The following is a 15798-nucleotide window of genomic DNA, read 5'->3' as shown; positions in this document are numbered from 1 at the left end:
TTTGCAAATAATTAGATTAACCTCCTTATTATATACAAAGCCGGTCTTCATATTATTTGGAGTGAACGTTTAAAAAAAAGTAACATCAAATCGAAAATTCTTTACGGGGTTTTGAATTGCTTTCTTGTATAAGAAAATTACAACTGGGCTTCATCATTGTCTTCAGCTCATTTTGGGCCCATAAACCTAACGCTGTCAAATTAAAAAATTAAATTAAATGCCTCGTCACTTTCTAGAACATTCTTTTTCTTAAACACGTCTTTAACTTTGTTAATCAAAAAATTTAAGACGGTTCCAACTTCCTTAATTATAATATTTTTTTTTAATTTATCGTCATCAAGATATAATAATTTAATTATCACTGTCTTTTAAATAGAAAAACCGAAAGTTCACCACGTGTCACAATACTACTGGTTCGACCTTTTCTCATAGTCCAGCCGCGTGACACCTCAACACCACATTAATGACGACACCGTTAAACAACGTGGCTATTAACGGCGTTAAAAACTCTCGGTCCGTTTTTTTTTATATATACGTCCCCAGCATGTCTTTATTTATTTATAATCGTTTCCCCCAAGCGTCGCTGAGATTTGAAATCAACGGTTCAGATCAAAACAATCTATTCAACGGTTCAGATCGATTCTAAATCTTCTCCTTCTATTTTTTCAAGGCTTCCTTCGAGATCCTTCTTCTCCAGAAAGCCCTAGAAGAAGAAGAAACAAGTACTTCTGACTGAATCGGAAAAGCTGCGATCGGAATCAATGGCGGATGAACATAAGCATGCAGAATCTTCACCAGCGGTGGAGGTTGTAGAGAGAGAATCGTTGATGGAGAAGTTATCGGAGAAGATCCATCACAAAGGTGATTCGTCTTCCTCGTCTTCATCAGATGAAGAGAACGAGAAGAAAACATCGTCTTCTTCGTCTCCGAGGTCTTTGAAATCGAAGGTTTATCGTTTGTTTGGTAGGGAGAGACCTGTTCATAAGGTTCTCGGCGGTGGAAAACGTACGTTTTTTTGTACTCCGATCTCAGTTTTATTTAATACGAATTTGAAATTGATCTTGTTGATTTTATCGCTGGTTTGCTTTCGTTAGGGATTTGGTGAAGAAGATGGTTAAATTTAATCGATGTTATAGTTTGAATCTGTGTATTAGATTTGTTTGATTTTAATTAATGATCTTCTGAGATTCTCTGATTTATAGAAGAACCCTAATTTTGCGCAGCGGCGGATATATTTATGTGGAAGAACAAGAAGATGTCAGGTGGTGTAATTGGTGGTGCTACAGTAGCTTGGGTGCTCTTTGAATTAATGGAGTATCATCTTCTTACTCTGTTATGTCATGTGATGATCGTTGCTCTTGCTGTGTTGTTTCTATGGTCTAATGCCACCATGTTTATTCATAAGTAAGTTTCTTTGTGATCTTTAAATCTTATGGAAGTTGCTTTGTTTGCATCATAGATTGAAAGCTTAGATGAGTTTGACCCTTATTTGGTACCAATTTCAGGTCACCACCAAAGATTCCTGAAATTCATATCCCTGAAGATCCTCTTCTTCAGCTTGCTTCGGGTCTCAGAATCGAAATCAACCGTGGTTTCTCTTCTCTTCATGAGATTGCATCTGGAAGGGATATCAAGAAGTTTCTCTCTGTATGTTTAATACTCTCCAGGACTTAATCCGTTCTTAGTAATGTCTCATCTTTTAAGCTTTTGACAATAACTGTACTGTTTGATTGAATCAGGCAATTTTTGGATTGTGGGTTCTATCCATCTTGGGTGGCTGCTGTAGTTTCTTGACATTAGCGTACATAGGTAACACTTATATTTTCTTTAAGTATTGCTTCTTTTTTCTGTCTCTTATAACAAAACAAGTTCTGATGGATGGGATATATGGGTCTTGATTTTTACAGCTTTGGTTCTGCTCTTCACTGTTCCTCTTATCTACGATAAGTACGAAGACAAAATAGACCCATACGGTGAGAAAGCGATGGCTGAATTGAAGAAGCAATACGCTGTGTTTGACGCAAAGGTTTTGAGCAAAATCCCAAGAGGACCTTTGAAGAACAAGAAGAAAGATTAGGTTTTTTTTTGTGGGGTTTTCTTTTGAGTGTAATGCTCACAATACTCTGGTTTTTTTAAAATGTGGGTTTGTATTGTGAATTGGTAAATCTCAAAAGTTTATGTGTTAGCTCTCATTCCGGATTTTACTTTAACAAATTCCTTTTTTTTTTATTTTGATTTGTGGTTGGTTATTTTGGTGTTGTGGGAAGAAGGACAAAATTTGTAGCTGTTCTCTTGGTCTATATATGTATTATTCTTGATCTTGGTCGACTTTAGTGTAGTAATATGTGTGTCTTGTTATCTTGTATGCTTCGATTACTCGAGAGGCCAAAAGAGAGAGTACACATCTTAGCTATGTTAATTAGATATATTAATTCCTAGATATATGCAGTACGCAGTTGAGTCATAAATTTCAGGATGGCCAAGTGGTCCAAGGCGCCAGACTCAAGTTCTGGTCCTCGTAAGAGGGCGTGGGTTCAAACCGCACTTCTGACAATAAAAATAGTTTTCTTTTTGATATCATAATACAATTTTTACCTAACAGCTTTGCATGTATTTTTCCTTTTTTTTTTTTTTTGCCGTGTTGTGTGTGTGTGGCATGAGAATTTGAGGACCAAATTTGTAGTCGTGATCTTGCTATATGCATATTAATTTATTTATCGATTTTTTATTACAACTAATAATTGTGTCTTACGAATTTTAGTTATGATATAATATTTATATTCCGACATAATGAACGAAGAATAGGTTTTTTCAATTGTCTTTGGGTGGTGCTTGTGCTCGTTCGTATTAGTCTATTAGATAGATATTAGTAATACTGCATATTATCAGAAAAGTCAGGATGGCCGAGTGGTCTAAGGCGCCAGACTTAAGTTCTGGTCCTCTTACGAGGGCGTGGGTTCAAACCCCACTTCTGACAGTATTTTTTGCCTAATTTTGTATTATATAACTAAGCTTAATGATTTGAAGACGTAATTAACCTTTTTTTCTTCTTAATTTCACGATTTGTATATGTTTCTCAATTAACATCAGTTCAATATAAAATAACTGCTAAATATGGACCAGAATGGTGAATAAGTAACAATACAGTTGGGTTCGACTTCACTTCTTGTTTTCCAAAATAAATTATCGTAACAAAAAGCACCATCTCATCACAACCTTGTCATAAACATTTAACGTTTCAGCACAACATGTTCTCTATGTTTTCTCTTAAGCAAAAATATGGCAAATCGTCATATCATGTCAAACATCCAATTCCAAACGTGTTCAATTCTTCGGGTAACTATATTAATTTTGCGTGAATGAGAACCATGTATGAATTCTATAATGCATGGTTTGCAACAATCAAAATCATTTGTAAACACACAAAAATTATGATTTGTAAAAAAAAAAAAAGTTTATATAGTGAAAACATATGATTAGTTACAGAAAAATGTAGCAATATCATTAATTTTGTTATCTGCTAGTTCATATGTCTTCTATAAATATTAGTTCATGTTTCCACGGGTATTTTCTGTTACATAAATTAAATCAATCAAGAATCAGATAACGCAAACAGCCAAACAACAACACACATCAGTTGACAATAAAAGTACACCATATACACAACTTTATTCTTTAAATTTGGTAATACCAAAAAGAATCTGAAATATTGTACATCGATATCACTACAAAAATTAATTCTTCAAGAAAATTAAGCATAATTATTGAGAAACTTTTTTTTTTTTGAACGAATTATTAAGAAACTTATATAACACTTTTGTTAAAATTTAAAATGCTCTTTGTTTCTTATATATGACAATCATAGAAACATACAAACTTTTAAACAAATTCAAAGATCGTAGCTCCTTAAATTGCACAAACAAACACAACCGATCAAATTGACAAAACAACAAGATTAACATTAATGGAAAATTTCAAAGACAAAAAAAATAATAACAAAACCCTGGATAGTAGAGAAGGAGCCGATATAAGACCTTGGTAGGTTCGAAGATGATCGAGCCCATCCGCCGTTCCGTGACTTGCCGGTTCAACCCCACCGCGTTAACCAGAACGGTTTGAAGATTCACTATAAACACAGCTGGTTAAATAAGTGCAGGGAGTGAACATTGTGTTTCACATCTATTTGGTGGAACCCTTCGGTCCACCTAGAAGCTTCCATGGATGTTCAGCTCAAGCTCCCCCAATTTTGGAATCAACCTTAATAGAGCTTTTGAGTTTTATCCAAAATTAGGGAGTTCTTGATTAAACTTCCATGGCTAAAAATGGGGGGAGAGAGAGAGAGTCTTTGTCTTTCTACTTCTTGTCTATATATACAGCATACTTTGCACACACACACACACACACAAAAAATCTTTATAATATAGCATTTTTTGTTTTCTTTAACTATTTAATCGAGTGCTTTTGATGTTAAAATAACTAAAGGATCTCTATTTTAAGGATCTTCTTGGTAAAGAGCCATACACTAAAATTATCTTTCTACTACTTAAATCCAAAAAAAATGTAAATTATATTATACTTTTTCTGAAAACATTATATATTCATACTTGAGACTTGAGAGTATGGTAAAAACGAAATCATTTTTTTTAGGTAACCAAAAAAAATTATAAAACTTAATTAGATCTATATCTCGAATTAGAAACCAAAACATATTACTATTGATGAATTTGAAACTCTGTGTGCGTGTGTAGCTTGCTTGTACACTACACTAGCTAAACCACCTCTATCACATAATATTAATCTTTCTTATCTAAAAGTTTTGAACTAAGAAAAACAAAAATCAAAACGGATTAGTAGTAGTTCTTGTTGTCACCATAATTTATTTGAGATTCTTTAAGGACGTGTAACTTTTTGTTTTAAGTGGGAGACAATAGTACTCCTGAGTAGATTGCCACCAATTATGCTCCACGCATTCTCTTTTAATCGACTGCTCCGGTTACAATTATTGGAGGGTAATAATGTTAAAACACTTATTTATTTATTAAATAACTATTTACAATTACAATTATTAATCTAGAGTGCAAAACCAATCAAAGGTCCTAGAGTGCGTGCGAGGGACCCCGAGTCCACGACCAATCTCTTTATTTTTGCTGTCTGTTTGTCTATTTTCAATTGGCCCATTTCTCTTTTTAATCATTTTTTTTTTAAAAAGAACTTCATACAAAAAATGAATATTTCTATGAAATCCTTACTCCTATGTCCACTACTATTAAAGTCACTTGGCTTTTAAAGATAACATGTAAAAAGCATAAAGTGATTTTACTATTAGTTCTGCTGCAAATTTTTTTTTTATCAACTGCAATTATATTAGAAGGATGTTACTTTTTATAAATCCAACAACAACTAGTCCAGGAGGAAACAAAATTTCATCTCCCGACTCTCCAAACACTACAACTAGCTTTTAACCAAACTACCAAGGAACAAAGACTCTACCATATGACCTAAAAACTTTAACTCAAACAGCAGCTGATGCTCTTTCTTTAGCAAATAGCCCATCTAGCCAGAATGGATGACTTACGACAACATATGAGTGAAAACGTCCCTCTTCGGTCACACTCTTAGCTATCAGAGAAGCTCCTCTGTTTGAGGAGAATTTTTCCAAAAAGAATTTCCATTTTCTGAAATATGTACACAAAAAACTCACCTCCATAGATTGATATCTAAATGAAGGCCAAACTGCAGGTTTAGCAATCGCTTTTACCAAGCACTCATCCTGCAAGGCGAAAATCACATTCTCAACTCGATGACTGTGCATACTTTCCATAGCCCACACTAAACCTTTGAACTGAGCTTCATTCTTGTCTTTGACCAAAGTAAAAGCTGTCCTACTATGCAATAGAACAACTCCTTTGTGGTCTCGAAGGACCCAAGCCCCACCCGCCAATTTGTTTCTATAGGACCATGAAACTCCAATGTTACATTTTAACCAATTCAGAGGAGGAGCCTTCCATTCCTTTTTACCTTGTCTCATTTCTTTGGACCTTCCTTCAAAGTCTCTGCTACCCTTTTCAACTTCATCTTCTTCCTCAACGCTATCAAGAATTTGAGCCTCAGATCATTCCAACAGATCATCTTGACTTTTTTGAACCAATTCTTGAGGAGTGAAAGCTTTACCTTCAAAGGAAACAAGATTTATGTTTTTCCAAATCCTCCATATAGTCCATGGGAAAATCTTACCAAAATCCTCCGGCCACAGCCTGTTTCTTCTATTTGACATGAGATAGTGTACATTGGAAAAAACAGAACCCTCCTGAAAACCCCTTTCAGAAGATGGAATACCTGAAAGAGCCCAAACTTGTCTCGAAAAAGAACAAGAGAACAACACATGATTTATCGTCTCTTCCTCAGTTCCACAAATCTGACAAGTATCATCCATCTTCATCCCTTTTTTTTTCAAAGTAAACGTAACAGGTAGAGCCCCGGACAAGACTTTCCACAAAAAAACCTTGAGCTTTGGATCTGTTTGCAATGCCCAAACTTCAGACTTTAAAGGGTTAGTTGAAGGTTGTTGGTTTACCTCCTCTCTGATCTTGGGATTGGCTGATTGAGATATTAACCAGTAAGCCGATTTAACTGAGAAATCATCACTTTTGTTATGTTTCCAAGCATAGAAATCATCAACCTCCATTACTGGCTTGATTTTTTTTTATTAGAATGATATCTGCTGGAAACAAGTGAAATTCCAATAATTCATTATCCCAATCCCTTTTCTCCCTGTCAATCAAATCCGACACCCTCAGAGCTGGATTGAAGAAATTATTTTTCCTCCATGGAGCTCTCCACCCCTCATCTTCAATCCAGTCATCAATCCACACTTGAATAGATCTTCCATTACCAACATTCTTCTCTAGTCCCTTAGATAGAAGCTCTCTTCCGTGGAGGATACTTCTCCAAGCATAAGAGGGACTAACACCAAGCACTGCATCCAAAAAGTCAGAGTCCGGAAAAGACCTACTCTTCATTACCAAAGCAAAGATACTGTTGGGGTATTGAAGAATTCTCCAAGCTTGTTTCGCCAAGAGGGCTTGATTGAAAGATGGTATGTCCCTGAAACCTAAACCTCCCTGGTCTTTTGGTAGACAGAGCTTCTCCCAACTTTGCCAATGTATTCCTTTTGTATGCTCAGCATTACCCCACCAAAAATCTGACATAGCACTAGCCAGAGTAGAACAGGTAGCTTTTGGTAACTTAAAGCATGACATCACAAAGACCGGCATCGCCAGAGCGACTGATTTCAAAAGAACCTCCTTGCCTCCTTGAGATAAGAATCTTCCATACCATCCCAACAGTTTTGCTTTTAGCCTCTCTTTGATGTAGCTCAATAACTCCACCTTTGACCCACTAAAACTTTCAGGCATACCCAGATAATTACATGCACCACCTTCCTTTGAGATACCCATTTTTGCTTGGATACCACTCTTTGAAAGTGGATTCACTTTTGAACCAAAGGTAATTGAGGACTTACTCAGATTTATAGTTTGACCCGTAGCTGCTCCATACTTACTCAATACTTCTTGGAGAAAGGACACCTGCTCCATGTCCGCCTTACACATGAAGAGGCTGTCATCCGCAAATAAGAGATGATGAACTTCCGGACCATCTTCTGAGAATTTGATACCTTGTAATTTTCCTTCTTCTTGTCCTTTATTGAGCAAATAAGTCAGGCCTTCAGTACAGAGCACAAACAGAAAGGGTGACAATGGATCCCCTTGACGCAGACCTCGCTGAGGAAAGATCATACCAAAAGGTTGATCATTAATGAGAACCGAGAAGGTTACTGTCGTTATGCAGAGCATAATCCATTCCACCCACCGACTATGGAATCCCAAAGCATTTAGCAACGCTCTCACATAACTCCACTCTACTCGATCATAGGCCTTGGACATATCCGTTTTAACTGCAATAAATTGGGAGGAGATTTCTTTATTAGTTTTGAGACCATGTACAACTTCATGTGCAACCAAAATATTATCAGTGATCAATCTTTCAGACACAAACGCAGACTGGTTGCTAGAGACAATTACCAGGAGAAACGGTTGCATTCTCTTGACTAATATTTTGGAGATCACCTTGTAAAGCACAGAACAAAGATTTATTGGTCTCAAGTCACTCATTTCAACCAGATTGTGGGTTTTAGGCAGGATACACAAATGTGTATAATTCCATTCCACAGGGAATACACAATCTTCGAAAAAACCTTGGATCTCCGTAATTACCTGTGCACCAACTGTCGACCAATATTTCTGGAAGAACAAACCAGACATGCCATCTGGACCCGGAGAACTGGAAGGATCAATTGAAAACACAGCCTCCTTAATCTCCTCAGCCGATATTTTTTCCATGAGAGAATCATTCATCTCCTCTGTTACTCTGGCTGGGAAACCAGAAAACCATTGCTGAAAGGATTGAGGATTAGACGATTTGAAAAGAAGATTGAAATAGGCCGATGCCACTTCCCCTTTAGCAGCTTCAGATTTCATAAGTTCTCCATTTGCATCTCTTAACTGATCTATTCTCTTATGATCCCTATTGCCTTTAACTGCATTATGGAAGAACTTAGAATTTCTGTTACCTGATCTCAACCACTTCTTTCGACTTTTGTGCCTCCAATATTCTTCTTCCTTGAAGTAAGCTTTTGCTAACTCCTTTTTCAAAACATGCAATCTCTGTAAATTGGGCCAGTATTGAGACTGAACATTTTCAAGAACTGCTTCCAACTGATGGATCCGCTGTTTTGAGTTGAGATTATTCTTCTTTTTCCAAGAACTCAACGCTTTTCTACAATCTCTCAATCTTTGAGACACCAGAAAACCCCTATTAGATAAGCCTGGCTTCCACGCTTTTTAATAGCAGCCTTAACCTCTTTTTTGTTTAGGAACCTTTTGTCAAATCGAAATTGCCCCCTGTAAACTTCCTGAGATGCCATTAAAAAAATGAGAACAGGTCTATGATCAGACCCTCTCATTTCAAGGAAAGCTTGATTGGCTGCAGGAAAGGCATCACACCAAGCTTGATTCCCAAACGCTGTATCAAGCCTGCATTGCACCCAATAATCTCCTCTTCTTCCTGCCCAGGTAAATTTATTTCCTGTACTTGGCAGCTCCATCAACCCACAAGCTTCCAACAACTGAGAGAAAGGTTTGAAATAAGACTCTTGCCTCCTCGGACCACCAATTTTTTCACCATTGTGTAATATGGCATTGAAATCACCTACCATACACCATCTGTCCTTTCTTCCAACTCCAAATCTAGAAATTCTTTCCCACACCTTATCCCTCAGACTGCTATCCGGATCACCATACACGCAAGAGAGGAAAAAGTTTACAGCTCCGAACTGCACTTGGATGTCAATCAGATTCTTATCCTCATACAAAAAGTCCAACTGGACACTACTTTTTCACAAAAGAGCCAATCCACCACACTTACCCACTGGCTCCACCGTAAATAAACGATCATAACCCAAAAGACACTGAATATCAAACAACCTATTTCTACTATGCATAGTCTCCATCAGAAACAAGATCTCAGGAAAATACTTTTTACGTATTTCCTTGAGACGGGGAATCACCAAGTCTTGAGACCGTCCCAAGCCTTGGCAATTCCAGCTAATGATGCTCATTAACCATTGGGCGATCCCTCATTTGGGATCACCTTCAAAGGGTTTAGCTTTAAACATTTAGCAGTGCTAGAACCTTCATTCTCTGCTTTTCTTTTATCCTTCACCCCACGCTCTAAATCCATCCGCACCATTTGAGCTACTATTGGAAGCTTTGAATCCTTTGCTTTAGCTTTCCTTAATCTGGATGGAAGTCTTTTCCTTGGTTTTGCCTTTGCTTTTGTATTAGAGCCGGAAGGACCTGCTTCTGAGAAGCCAGCCCTAAAACCCGTTACTCTATTCTGAAAAGGTTGCGACAAAGCCAAATAATCCCCAAACTCTTTATTGCCCACAGAGTTATGGAAGTCCTCCACCCAAGCTTTACTGGGAAAAGAACTCACATCCGGAACTACTCCACTCGTAGTATTACCTGCAATGGACCCCGCCAACATCCTTTGATCACCTTCGTCAAAACCAACAACCAGACCCTTATCCTTGTTCACATCCAGATGAACCAAAGGGGCCGCTTCCATTATGAGAATGGTCTTCTTAGCAATAAGATCTTTTTCCACTTCACTAATTGACTTCCTTATCCTGGCTATCTTAATCGACCTGTCTTCATTATTATTTACCAAAATGTACTGCCTCATTCCTTCCAAGACCTCATTAGCGATCCTTTGTCTACCAGTAGCAGGATCTACCCCAACTTGATCTTCTTTCAATACTCCAAACAAAGGATCAGACTCCTTAAGAAACAGGGGCTTGGCAAAGATTTGGATAGGATTCCCTGTTCTCCGAGCCTCTGTCTCTTTTTGTTTTTTCTTAACCAAAATAGGACAAGCATCTCGATCATGTGTCAACCTCTGACACTCATAGCACCTTTTTTGAATTCTCTCATATTGAAAGCGCACCACAGTAGAGCCACCCTGAGGTAAACTAACCTCCTTGGATCTCCTCAGCGGTCTGGAAACATCAAAAAGAACCTTCACCCTCACAAATTCTTGCACTTGAGGTTTATCTGTATCAAAAGCTACTTCTTTTACTTCACCAATCAATTCCCCCAAAGCCGTAATAGCCTTAACTGTATAGAAATTGATAGGAACATTCCAAATTTGGACCCAAATAGGTATAACTTGCAAATAATTAGCCGGCGGATGTTCATACCACCTATCCACTGCCACTGACCAATCATTGTAAGTATGAGCCCCTTTCGCTAAAACTTCTAGCAGATCATGTTCTGAGTTGAAGATGAACTGAAATCTTTCATTCGAGAGAGCCACTCCCCTCATCCTTCCAGGTTTCTGCCATTTCCTTGGCATAACCCGAATTAGATCCTTCATAGATTGCACAGATGGATTTAGAGTTCTCCCAATAAGACTCAAAGCATTTCTCTCCATAAACATAAACTCAGGGAGGTCTGGCATCTCAAACGGAACCTCCTCCTCTTCTTCTAGCGACATCGCCATCAACGCCTTGTCCATCGCCGACGACATACTTAATTCACCGATAGCACCTTCCAACCACTGACTCAATACCAAACACTTACTCTCCAAGAAACCAGAGCTCCAAACACAACGCTCAAGGAAAGAAAACGAAGATCTTGACTCAGGAAAATAAGAACAATCAAACACAAACCTTTCAGCAGAACTACAATTTCAAAGAAAAGAGATGAAAAAGTAATAAACAGGAGATTGCGGCTAAAAGGAAACAAGTTTTTCAGTCTAAAAGTTCACTTTCCAACCTAATCGAAGACACTAGGAGAAAAGGAGGTCTTAAGCCCAAAAGAGGGTGGTCTTTTTTTTTGTAATTCTTCTGTTTTGTGTCATTTGATTTAATCTTCTCCTTCCACAAAACTGAGTTCTGCTGCAAATAATAAGGCTACTTACAATGGTGTAGTTTTAAGAAGTTGAATAAATAATTCAAGCAATGTAAGGAGATGTTAAAAAAAAAAAGAGATGAGGTGGAGACAATTTAGTTGAAAACATTCAACTCCGTTGAAGCCTAAAATGTTGGGTAAGCTTCTAGAAGATTTTGTCTTGAAGCCCAAGATATCATTAACAAGTTGGTTAATGACAAGATAGACTTAAAAGGAAAAGTTCCAATTGTATTAGGATTAGGAAAAGGAAGTTTTCCATTATCAAAATAGGAATAACAAAGTTGTGTTATGACTATAAATATCTTTGATTGAGTTGTGATCAAATGTATGAGAGATTGAGAGCTTTGGTGTTTAGTTTTGAGTTATTTTCTAAACATAATAAAGAGAGTTATTCTTTATTCAAAGCTTTCTAAACTTATATTTGGTATCAGAGTGTCTAGGTTAGTCGATCTAAGAGACTCGAAAGAAGAAGACATAACCCATCATGGAAGATGTCAATACCCCACGTTCAAAGGAGTTCGCTTCTTCGTCAATTCAATGTCCTATGCTTACCGCTATAAATTATATTGTTTGGGCCATGAAGATGAAGGTGGTGTTACGAATCAACAAGGTGTGGGAAAATGTTGAAAGTGTGTCAACGGACTCCAACAAGAACGATATCGCAATAGGGTTGCTATTTCAATCCATCCCGGAGGCTCTTATTCTGCAAGTCGGTGAACAATATACTCCAAAAGGGATTTGGGATGCTATTAGATCCTGTCATCTTGGTGCTGATCGAGTCAACGAAGCTAGACTTCAAACGCTAATGTCGGAGTTTGAGAGAATTAAGATGAAAGATACAGACTCAACTGATAGCTTCTCAGGGAAGTTATCGGAACTAGCGTCGAAGGCAGCCTCGCTTGGACACCCTATTAAGGAGGTCAAACTTGTGAAGAAATTTCTCAATGGTCTACCAAAGAACAAATATATTCAAATTATTGCCTCCCTCGAGCAAGTCCTGGATTTAAACACAACACCTTTTGAAGATATTGTTGGCAGACTTAAAACTTATGAAGAAAGAATTCTCGATGAGGAGAATCATGGAGATACACAAAGAAAGTTTTTGTTCTCCAATTTTAAACAACAAGACTTCAGACCATCACAAGGGAGAGGACGTGGCGGAGGAGGCAGAGGAGGATATAGAGGACGAGAAAGAGGAAGATTCAATTATCAAGAAAGAACAATAAATCAATAGGATCCTAATCAAGCTAAGGAGAAGAAGGATCTTTCGAAAGTGATTTGTTACCGATGTGACAAACCTGGTCATTATGCCTCCACCTGTCCAGAAAGAACATAAAACTTAAAAGAGGCGCATAAAACTGAGACGGAAGAAGCCGACCCAGCACTTTATATGCATGAAGTAGTGTTCTTAAACGAAGACAAGGTGATACCAAAGAACTATGAAGCTGAAGACGGTATTTGGTATCTCGACAACGGAGCAAGTAATCACATGACCAGTAATCAAACGTATTTCTCCGAACTCAACAAAAACATAAAAGGGAAGGTTAAGTTTCGAGATGGTTCATGTGTTGAAATAGAAGGGAAGGGATCTATTCTATTTCAAAGCAAAACGGATGAGCAAATTCTTGTCACTGACATTTACTACATTCCCGATCTCAAGAGCAACATTATTAGCTTGGGGCAAGCTACGAAAGTTGGGTATGATGTTCGAATGCGACAAGATTATTTAACTCTACACGACCCTCGTGGAAGATTGTTGGTTAAAGTTACACGTTCAGCCAATATGTTGTACAAAATTGGGCTATCCGTTGGAAAACCAATATGCTTGCACACAAACATAGAAGACGATACTTGGAGGTGGCACGCAAGGTTAGGACATGTAAGCTTCAATACAATCAAAGCTATGTCCAACCAAGAGATGGTTTACGGTCTACCCGAAGTAAGAGAAGAAAAAAGGTTGTGTGAATCGTGCTTAGTAGGTAAACAAACACGACAAGGTTTCCCAAAAGCAACAATGTATCATGCGTCAAAGCCCCTAGAGCTCTGACACGCTGATCTCTGTGGACCGATAACCCCATCAAAATTGGCTCATAACAAATACATATTTGTTATTATTGATGATTTCTCAAGATATATGTGGATTATCTTGTTAAAACAAAACAGTGAAGCTTTTGGTAAGTTCTAGGTATTTAAAAGTGTTGTGGAGAAGGAACTTGGGAAAGAAATCATGACACTAAGAACCGATAGAGGAGGAGAATTTACTTCAAGAGAGTTTCATGATTTATGTGAATCGAACGGGATCAAACGGCATCTTACACCCCACAACAAAATGGTGTTGTTGAAAGGAGAAATAGAACACTATTGGAGATGACAAGGAGTATCCTAAAGGCTATGATGATACCAAACTACTTATGGGGAGAAGCGGTTCGACACTCTACATATGTAATCAATAGGGTATCAACAAGAGCCCTTGAAAATATGACTCCGTATGAATGCTTGCAAGAGAAGAAACCAAGTCTTGATCACTTAAGAGTGTTCGGTTTCTTAGCATATTCGATGGTTGAATCTGCGAACCTCACAAAGCTCGATGATCGATCGAAGCCTCTAGTTCACCTTGAAATGGAGCCTGGATCAAAGGCCTATAGACTTTACAACCCAACGACATGGAGGATCGTTGTTAGTCGAGATGTGGTTTTTGATGAGAAAGCAAGCTGGACGTGGAATGAAACAAGAGATGGATCAAGTAGGGATCCTGGGATGTTTCACATGAGGTGGGGAGAAATAATAGATGCTGGAGAAGGACCCGTCATCATCGAAAACAATCAACATCATGAACATGACGAGTCCGAGAGTAATGATGACGATAGTGATCAAGAGGACGTGAACAACGACGAGCAAATTCCACATGAGAATGACTAACATCCTTAACAAGAAGAACAACCTCAACTAAGAAGGTCTGGAAGTCAAGTAAACAAACCAACTTATCTTAATGATTACGTTTTACAAGCTGCCGTAGAATGTGAGAAACTCCTACTTTCGATTGACAATGAGCCAAGATGTTTTGAAGAAGCAAAAGGTTCGACAAAGTGGAGAGAAGCATGCAAAGAAGAGATTGTTTCTATCAATAAAAACAAGTCATGGTTTTTAATTGATAGACCAAGTGGTGGAAAGGTGATTGGTCTCAAGTGGATTTTCAAACTCAGAAAAAATGCAGATGGTACTATAAATAAGTACAAGGCGCGACTTGTGGCTAAAGGATACGTACAAGAATCCGGCATAGATTTTAATGAAGTTTTTGCTCCAGTTGCTAGATTAGAGACCATATGGTTGTTGATTGCATTGGAGGCAACACATGGATGGGAAATTCATCACTTAATTGTAAAAACAACATTCTTACATGGAGAGCTAAGAGAAGATGTTTATGTTGATCAACCCGAAGGATTCGAGGTAAAAGGTGAAGAACACAAGGTTTATAAGCTGGAGAAAGCCTTGTATGGTTTAAGGAAAGCACCACGAGCTTGGAACACGAAGTTAGATCAGATTTTGAAAGAGATGAGATTTATAAAATGCTCGAAAGAAAGTTCTGTGTATCGCAAGGGAGAAGGAGGAACACTTCTTATCGTTGCCATTTACGTCAATGATTTGTTTGTGACCGGAAACACATTAAAAGTGATAAGTGATTTCAAGGCTGGGATGTCCTCTAAGTTTGAGATGTCAGATCTCGGAAAACTCAGTTACTATCTCGGGATCGAAGTGCTTCAAGTCGAAGATGGAATCGAAATTAAGCAAGAGGGATATGCTCAAAGAATTTTAAGGGAAGGTGGTTTAGAAACCTACAACTCAACTCAAGAACCTATGGAGTTTGGATTGGTAGTTTCTAAAGCTTAAGAAGAAATCGAGATAGACGCGACAAAATACTGAAGGAATGTAGGTTGTTTGCGATACTTATTATATACAAGACATGACCTGGCTTTTTCTGTTGGAGTTGCTAGCAGGTATATGCAAAGTCCTCGTAAATCACAAGGTGAGGTAATGAAGCATAGACTACGTTATCTTTGGTCTGAAGTTTAATCGTGGAGGATCAAAGAAGATGGTAGGGTTTAGTGATAGTAGCCACAACATTGATCCAGACGATGGAAGGAGCACTACTGGTCACGTTTTCTACTTTGGGTCGTCACCGATAACTTGGTGCTCACAGAAACAGGACACAGTTGCACTCTCGTCATGTGAAGCCGAGTTCATGGCAGCAACGGAAGCAGCCAAACAAGCC

The 15798-nt window shown here is 38.0% G+C and overlaps 3 protein-coding genes, 2 non-coding genes and 1 pseudogene across 5 annotated transcripts; 3 read left to right on the top strand and 3 right to left on the bottom strand.

Moving 5' to 3' along the window:
- The first annotated feature begins 531 nt into the window (after positions 1-531).
- LOC104737121 (reticulon-like protein B2) lies at positions 532-2320 on the top strand. Its single transcript, XM_010457225.2, has 5 exons — positions 532-1005; positions 1224-1404; positions 1506-1647; positions 1740-1809; positions 1908-2320. Exons 1-5 carry the CDS (start codon positions 762-764, stop codon positions 2075-2077), a joined length of 807 nt encoding a protein of 268 aa, XP_010455527.1. The 5' UTR covers positions 532-761; the 3' UTR covers positions 2078-2320.
- Positions 2321-2469: 149 nt separating this feature from the next.
- Positions 2470-2553, top strand: TRNAL-CAA (transfer RNA leucine (anticodon CAA)). The gene has a single exon. It is a non-coding gene; the product is annotated as a tRNA-Leu (tRNA).
- A 340-nt stretch (positions 2554-2893) lies between these two features.
- On the top strand, positions 2894-2977 carry TRNAL-UAA (transfer RNA leucine (anticodon UAA)). Its single transcript has one exon. It is a non-coding gene; the product is annotated as a tRNA-Leu (tRNA).
- Positions 2978-5512: 2535 nt separating this feature from the next.
- On the bottom strand, positions 5513-8414 carry LOC147929832 (uncharacterized; annotated as a pseudogene).
- Positions 8415-8845: 431 nt separating this feature from the next.
- Positions 8846-9676, bottom strand: LOC147929831 (uncharacterized). Its single transcript, XM_087480740.1, has 2 exons — positions 9484-9676; positions 8846-9396 (listed from the first exon to the last, which is right to left on the bottom strand). The coding sequence occupies exons 1-2, from the start codon at positions 9674-9676 to the stop codon at positions 8846-8848; spliced, it is 744 nt and encodes a 247-aa protein (XP_087336866.1).
- On the bottom strand, positions 9676-11145 carry LOC147929830 (uncharacterized). The gene has a single exon (XM_087480861.1). It carries the CDS (start codon positions 11143-11145, stop codon positions 9676-9678), a length of 1470 nt encoding a protein of 489 aa, XP_087336987.1.
- Positions 11146-15798: the final 4653 nt, after the last annotated feature.

This window comes from Camelina sativa, chromosome 13 (genome assembly GCF_030686135.1).
Source record: "Camelina sativa cultivar CO46 ecotype springtype chromosome 13, ASM3068613v1".
NCBI lineage: Eukaryota > Viridiplantae > Streptophyta > Magnoliopsida > Brassicales > Brassicaceae > Camelina > Camelina sativa.
The sequence above is the reverse complement of the archived record's forward strand: the minus strand, read 5'-3'. Positions and strand labels throughout refer to the sequence as shown.